General features: G+C 35.7%; 1 protein-coding gene across 1 annotated transcript; it reads right to left on the reverse strand.

The window, feature by feature from the left end:
* Nucleotides 1–5,613, reverse strand: HOXC10 (homeobox C10). Its single transcript, XM_030195482.1, has 2 exons — nt 4,736–5,613; nt 1–974 (listed from the first exon to the last, which is right to left on the reverse strand). Exons 1-2 carry the CDS (start codon nt 5,562–5,564, stop codon nt 697–699), a joined length of 1,107 nt encoding a protein of 368 aa, XP_030051342.1. The 5' UTR covers nt 5,565–5,613; the 3' UTR covers nt 1–696.
* Between the last annotated feature and the right edge of the window lie 2,759 nt (nt 5,614–8,372).

Below are 8,372 nucleotides of genomic sequence, written 5' to 3' on the forward strand. Positions count from 1 at the left end.
TATGAAATTTATTTTGCTCTACAAAGAAAGATACATGCAGGGCATATCACATACAGAATGCATTTGACAATAACACAACCATGAGAAAATGATCTTTCCTGACATGATTATACCATACTGCTGTATAATTCTTTTTAATATCTTGCATTAAACTTATTTTAACAATTGGTCGGTTCTGTGAAACAATGCTTAAATTTGCAAGATATGTTGAATGTTCCCATTTCAACTTTTTATTTACAGACACCAAGAATGAAATTCCTTTTGAGAGCTTATTTATAACATAGACTACACTATGGTAGAGAAAACAAACAAACAAAAAACAAAACAAATTGAAGATACCTCTACTTCTTCTAAAACATGATGCATAGAGAACAGGAAAGTCCATTATGTGCTGCACATCAAATAATTTAAATCACATTAGAAGATGGTTCAATGACCACCTCACTTTTAACATAGAAACACAACAGTATATATTCTCATGCATCATCTCCCTACCAAATCAGTACCCAGTGACAGAAATATTCACTAGCTTGAGGGTTTACCTCTAGATTTTTGCATAAACATTGCATTGTTTAACACCTCTCACACCCTTTGCATCTCCACCCTTCCAAAAAAAAAAAAAAATCACAAGAGTTTTTCCTCCCTCCCTGTCTCTGTCTCTCTGTCTCTGTCTCTGTCTCTCTCACTCATAAACACTCAAGTGAAATTAAAATTAGAAGTCAGTTCTCGAATTCGGTTCTCCCTGTTCATTTTCTTAAGCTTCATCCTGCGGTTCTGAAACCAGATTTTGACTTGTCTGTCTGTCAGGTTGATACTCTTACTGATCTCTAGGCGGCGCTCGCGGGTTAAATACATATTGAACAAGAACTCCTTCTCCAGTTCCAGCGTTTGGTGCTTGGTATAAGGACACCTTTTCTTTCTTCCGCTCTTTGCTGTCAGCCAATTTCCTGTAGTGTTTTCTGCCTTTATATCCTCTGTTAAAAACAATATTAAATATAAGTACCCCTCTTATGGGGTGGGAGACAAAAAGAAGACTCATGCAAGTCTTAAACTTTGTCATGGTTTGATAGAAAACTCAGAGCTAAAAAGTAGTATTTCTACAAGGGGAATTTTCTTTTAGTTAAACTTTGTAACTTCAATATCCGTATACATGAAACATAATCCGCCTTATCCCTTGCATTTCAGTTAAGAGAGGAATGCATTCTAACCAGACATATGCACATAAGCCACACAGCAATAGGTGGGGGTGAGGGTGGGGAGTCATACAGTTCAAATGCATTAAAACCGCACAATTCAACGCATAATTCAACTAACTGATACCTTCGGCTGTTATGCAGTTCTATAGCTTGGACTGGCATGTCAAAGCAACGGATGTGTGTGTGTGTGTGTGTGTGTGTGTGTATGTATGTGTGTGTGTGTGTGTGTGTGTGTGTATGTATGTATGTATGTATATATACATACATACATACATACACACACACATACATCCATACATACACACACAAAGCTGATAAAATTAAACACGCTATCGGTGTCCAAAAGGAGGCGACCATTTTACTTTCAAACTTAAACTGACTTTTAATCTTAGTTATGTTATTCCACTCCCAATATTATTTTCGTTTTAGATAGCCGATCTGAAGAGAGAGCGATCGGTAGATAAAAACCATAGTAGTAGTAAATGGAAATCAGAAAAGTGACGTATGTGTATGAGTATATATATAATCTGTCTGAAACACATATCACACCCTTACAATTCATACAGAGATCTAAAGGTCGATCGATCGGTAGATTAAACCGTATTAGTAAAAAGAAAACAGAAGCGCAGCACGTAAGTGGGAATATATACTGCATAACACAAACTTTATATCACACCCATACAATTCATCCACACCCATTCACCCTCTTACGTGCATGAGTGTAAACACACACACACACACACATACACACACTTTAGGAGTATCACAACCTTAAAATTCACAATACTCTACACCCACATGTGGGGTTGGAATGTGGGTGTAGGGCTGTGTGGATTCTAAGGATGAGATACGAAAAGTTTGTGTTTCAAATCTATATCTATTATATCTATGTATTAGATAGATATAGATAGATATATATATATATACACACACACATATACACACACACATATATATTAGATATAAATTTGAAACACAAACTTTTCAGATCACACCCTTAGAATTCACACAACCCTGCACCCACATTCCCACACACGTGTATGTATTTGCATAGAGTTTGTGTTTCTCTATCTATCTATCTAGCTATCTAGCTATAAATCTAGAAAGAGATATATGGGAGAGAGAGAGAGAAAAACACAAACTTTATGCATATCAAAGCTGTAGAATTCACACACCCCTACACTCACATATCCCCCCACCCCATATGTACCTATTTAAGAGTGTAGATACATGTGTGGGGAAGGGGAGTATGTGGGTGTCAGGGTGTGTGAATTCTAAGGATATGATATGCATGAAGCTGGTGTTTCATTAAGAAAGAGTAAAGAGAATCCATTTTCTCTAACCTAACTTTTGTGAAATATAATCGAAGTTCATCTGAGTATTCTATATGGTTTTTGTGACATTAGAATAGTAGCCATTTGCCTGATACTTGCACTTTGGTCACTAGAAGACTGCAGCAAACTACTCTGAAAACATAAAAAATAAATAATGTTTGTCTTTGTATGATCACTTGTTTTATACATTTTTTTTTATTGTTTACCAGATTTTCTGCTTCAGGTTCATTTGTGCCCAACCTGGAGAACTGCTAACAACCTGTCCTATTTGTATTTGCACACAGAAGAATTTTACAGTGTTGTGTTTTTCAAAATAGTTTAATTCGCAGACGACACCCTACCATCAATTCAAAAACCTTTCTTGGGATAAAGAAAGGAAAAGGCATTCCGGGGGGGGGGGGGGGGGGGAAGAAAACTCCAGCACATCATTTTAATAGACGTGAGCAAACAATATTTTGTTAAATCTTTCTTACAGTTCGTCGAAAGCAGTAAATAAAATATCATTTTCTTGTTCCTTTTTTTTTTTTTTAAGTAAAACAAAAATGTTTTTTTTAACCAATAGAAATAGGAAGTGTCTCAAATGGAGAAACACCCTTTAAGTTTTCCTAACCTTGACTTTGTGATTCTTGCAAGTGTAGCATTAGGTCTGCTGAGTAAAATGAGAACAGCGGTCAAGTGCAAATTAAACCATGCTCGTGATACCTTTTTAAAAACAAACAAAAAAAAATATGCTGAAAGCTTTTGTACTGGGTAGAGATAAATGGCGTATACAGATGTAAGAACTCATGTATACTTGCAGGTATGGATGTATGTGAGTTTGCCTTTGTGTGTAGTATGTGTGTGTGTGTGTGTGTGTGTGTGTGTGTGTGTGTGTTTATTTGCCTATGTTTGTTTTTGTGTTTGTGTGTTCATAAGGTACATTAGCCTAAATATCTATTTGAGAAATTGCCATTAGAAAAATAGAGTTAATGCAAGTCTACTATCCTGGTTTTTTTTCCCCCCAGAAACTTTTCAAGTTATTTCCCGCAGAGCTAGGTGAACCTGAAGCACCAACAATAAATAAAAATCTTTCTATTTTTAATTTCTTGAAACTGTAACTGTACCATCCCCCCCCCCCCCCCCCCCCCACCACCACCATTTTTTCTGGTTCAGCTTTTCAGATTCCATTTTCTTTTAAGAAATACAAGGATTGTATTTGCTCATATGCAAGAAGATAGCAGAAGCTCAATATCTAACATATGTATAATAATTGTATATATCTATCCATACATAAAATATCTACTCTCTCTCTCTCTCTCTCTCTCTCTCTCTCTCTCTCTCTCTCTCTCTCTCACACACACACACACACACACACACATACATACATAGATAAATATAGATATGAAACTATTTCACACAAATCTTCTATACTTACTATATTGTCACGATATTTTCATTATACTATGACTATACATCACATTTTAGTGTAAAAATTAATCTTTCTAAAATCAAAGGGCAAAGATTGCATAATATAAACTTTTCTATGTTGAACATTAATATTAGTAAACTATCCTTTTCAGGTTCAGTTGAAACTTATAATTCAACATTATGTGGGATAAAGCCACTAGAGACTTTTGTTTTTGCCAAATCAATTCTTAATTTTCAAGTGATCTTAAACAGTAGTTATTCAAACGACATGGTTAATAATTAATTCTTTAAGGAAAACCAACTATTCAAAGTACACCGTTACCGGCAAGCAAGGGCATTCATGTGTAGACCTTTGTCTATATATGTGGTGTATTATTTATCTTTTCAAACACGTGTGCATGTATGTATGTATGTATGTATGTATGCATGCATGTATCTATGTATGTGTGTGTATTACACATAAATTTCAAATATCTAATCTGTGTACTATGTCGATACTACACAATGCTATATATTTGCGTGGATGGAATCTGAATAAAAAGTTAATCCTTTTCCTTATCAGCTACCTAAATCTAAAAAACTGAAATATGCATTTTTTAAATAAATGTCGTATTGAAACAGCCCATAATAATATCTTACTTTAAATGAAATGAATTAAAAAAAAAAGACATGTCCATTTTTTTAGCAGGAGAAATCGTTTCACTCCCATCAATAATTACAACATCCGATCTCTCCCGGAAAGTTGGTGCAACCAAAAATCTTTTGTGTCTCTATTACTCATAACCAAGGGGCGCTTACCTTTCGCTTCATTGTCTGAATTATCAGTACTGTTATCTGTAATTTTATTCTGGTCTCTCTCCGTTTCTGATGGGCTTATTTTGGGAGCTGGGAGGATTGTTTCAGTTTTGATTTCACTCGAAGAGGTGTTGATTGTGGTGGTGCTGCTGCTGCCGCTGCTGCCGCTGCTGGTGGTTGGGGTAACAGGGTTTTGGGCATCTGTTTTACTGTTTTCGGGAAAACTCTGTTTCGCCCTTGGCTGCTGCTGTTGTTGTTGCTGTTCTAGATGCTCATTCCTTGCGGTCAGACTTGTTGTCCTGGCTTCAAAATTTACCTCAAACTCGCTTGTATTGTTGCAGTTGTTGGGAGTCTTCTCCATAGTATACTCTTGACTTGATCGGTAGTAGCTGGGCAATGGAACTTCATGGTCATTTGGACAAGATTCAGGCATTTGATTAGGATAGAGGGCTGATTCGGTGCTACTTTTTGCCCTCTTGTCAGTATCATACAAGCAGCATACATTTTCTTCCTTCACATTGGTGGGAAAAGAACAGGATGAGAGCTGCCTGGCAACAGGTTGCTCAATTCTGTAAGTATTTTTAGGGTGACACCAGTTATCCAGTTGAGAAAGGTAAGATGGATATGTATTGAGAGATAGGCTAGTATTATTTACCTCTTCTCTTTTGGAAAGAGACGGGATAATTCCACAGTTTCTCATCACTCCACAGCTGAAATCGCTCCCAGACTGCATATACATCCCTTGGTTAGAAAGATAAGTATCGCCTCTGCAGGTGCCGGCTAAGGAGTCCATCAGTAACGAATTAGGAGTCACATTGTTGGGACATGACATTTTCAGAGAGAGCTTTTAAGGAAGAGTAGTGCAGCCACTGGCTGACATCTTTTTTTTTTAGGGCAAAAATCAGCACCATAATTATCCACGCATTGGCCCCCACCACGTGACTTTCAGGCCAATGAGAATTGAAAATGGCCTTGTGATTCAGACGCTAGTGACGTCACAGGGGTCAAGTTGTTGGGGAACGAGAAAATAAACGTGGAGCAACAGTGACATCTAGCAACTTTTCAGGGGTACAACACCTGAGACCTTCACTTTGAACAAAGGAGCTCGGCTTGCATTTGTTTACCATTGAACCAAAGCGTGTAGAAAGAAGAAACTGAAATGCAAGCAGGTAATGTCGAAATAAAAGCAAGTCACATTTAAATCGAAAAAGCAATAAAATATTCACATTTTTTTTCTTTTCTTCTGTCTTTCTTTTCCTTTCCAACTTCCGTCACCTTCTCTGTCTCGGGTAGGGGAAGGGGATAGGGTGTGTGTGTGTGTGTGTGTGTGTGTTTTTTTTTTTTTTGGGGGGGGGACTTATTGAACTGTGCTTGTCGCCGTAACAAGACCTTCACTGCTCTTACAGTTAGTGATATTTCTATTGATAACTTTAATCGGAAAAGGATACAAGCAGTTCTTCCTTTCTTGAGTGAAAAAAGAAAGGAATCGAATGGAAGTAGTTAATGAATTAAAAAGCTTTCAATTCACCTCACATTGCCAGTCCTGGCTCAAGAATCCCAAGAGCCCATTTTCAAGATCACTTAAACAGCTGAACAACAGATTTTTCACGTCTCTTTTGTGCATTTTTCAAGGCAGTGAACTCATAGTTCTTTTGTTTCGATTTTTCTCTCTCTAAAAATGTATTTATATTGCTCCCTGTCTTTCTTTTACTATATAAAAATATAATTTATTCCAGTAGCATATCGAGTATGAAGAACCAAAACAGTACTTTTTAATCACTTGGAACTGGCTAATGCCTGTAGTTTTTTTTTTATTTGCCTACTGGAATTCCTGCCTTCCACGTGTTACATTTATTCTGAAAACAAATCTTTAAATGTAAATATAATCTGGACCGTACTTAGAAGAAAATGCAGTCATAATTCTTTCTTGTAAAATAAATAAGGCGTTTTTGATATTCTTCAGGAAATGGTTCACAATTTTTACGCGGCTCATTTTTGAGTCACATAAAAATATAGACGAGGACATGTTTGACTTCTATTTGCTGTGAGCTTATGCAGTGCATTTTTTTTTTTACCAACTCTGCTATTATATTGTAAGCCCTAGTTTCTCTAATAAACAAACTAAAATAATAGATATTTTCAACACGGCTTTTTCAATTCACCAAAAATTTATGTAGCTAATTTTCTATTATACTTTAAAAATATATGCGCTTCAAAAATATTTATTTTTAAAAATATTCAATTTTTTTTCTTTTGAGTCGGGGAAAACATCTAACGTTTTTGAGAGAAAAACGTCTTTGGTTTGTTTCTTTGTTGTGTATTTTCGATATTCAGGAAGAGTGAAATTGAAAATTTGTTTAAAAGAGGTTAGGGAATAGAAATCTGAACGCCAGAGGGTTGGAGGTCTCAGCTATTGAGGGGGGGGGGGGGGGGGAGAACTTCCCAAAACAAGGTGAATAGAATTGAAAAGGGAACCCAAATGAAGCTTCATAATAACCAAATTTATTTATTTGGTTTTGTTGTAATAAACGATGTAGCTGAACAGAGATTACACAATTTAAAATTGAATGACTATCAAACAGTTTCTTAAATCCTTATAAGTTGTTTAGGTTTCTTCCTAGCTGTTTTTCTTAAATGATTACCTTAATAACAGCCTCTTGAAGAATGTTAGACTAAGAAACAAAAAACCCAAATAAATAAACAAACAAACAAACAATACCTCTAAGGCTTTATATAGTTTATTATGGATCCTATAAGGCTTCCTCGGTCTCAGTCTTTTCAGACATTATTTGGTTTTCATTGGAATGTTATTTGCTTCTTTATGGGCCTCTATCTGCGTTATCTGTCTAGTCTTTCTCAAACTCTCTGTAAGAAATCATTGGATTTTATGACTACCAAGCAACATTTTCACATAATGTTTATAAGCAGATAATAAAAATTTAGTATGGGAGCCAATATGGTCCAATTTATAGGTGATGAAAGAGAAAGACCTGTCTAGTTTTACTTTGTAAAATCCTGCTCTTTTTAAATGTTTTCTCCAGTTTGTTTTCCTTCCGCAGCTGACAAAGGATCCAGATTGCAAGCTTGTAAGACCAAAATCGACATCATCTTATTCCAGGCCGATCTAATATTAAAGGTAATGCGTTCCCAGATTTTGACCTGGATTTTACAACCAAACTTCTGCTTTTGGTTAAACTGTATCCACCATCTCAGAGGAACATTGACTATTCTTTTTGTAAAGTTCATTTTTAAATTATTACTTGTTACTTTTTAGACCCTAGTGGCCAGCTATAAACTGTCCAGTGTATGCAGAATAACCCGAATAAAGGCTTTTAAAATACGTGCTGGAGTTCCTGTGGGTGCAGAAAAATCAAGCTTTACATTTTGAAAAGTCACCTATGGTCTGTTCATAGAAATAAAAGTTGTACAATAAGCTTAGAGAATTTTTGACATATTTCATTAAGTGAAATAGATCGTTGTTAAGGTTTACTGAGAATTGTTTCCCGCAACTTCAATCATATACATCTTTCTTTCTTTCTTTCTTTCTTTCTTTCTTTCTTTCTTTCTTTCTTTCTTTCTTTCTTTCTTTCTTTCTTTCTTTCTTTCTTTCTTTCTTTCTTTCTTTCTTATCTGTATCTAT

This window comes from Microcaecilia unicolor, chromosome 3, assembly GCF_901765095.1.
Source record: "Microcaecilia unicolor chromosome 3, aMicUni1.1, whole genome shotgun sequence".
NCBI classification, from domain to species: domain Eukaryota; kingdom Metazoa; phylum Chordata; class Amphibia; order Gymnophiona; family Siphonopidae; genus Microcaecilia; species Microcaecilia unicolor.

Excerpts from the sequence above, each read along its gene's own strand:
- HOXC10 (XM_030195482.1), bottom strand. The coding sequence starts at position 5,564 with ATGTCATGTCCCAACAATGTGACTCCTAATTCGTTACTGATGGACTCC. Across the intron at positions 975-4,735 it reads TTCAGACAATGAAGCGAAAG|AGGATATAAAGGCAGAAAAC; the intron begins GTAAGCGCCCCT and ends TGTTTTTAACAG.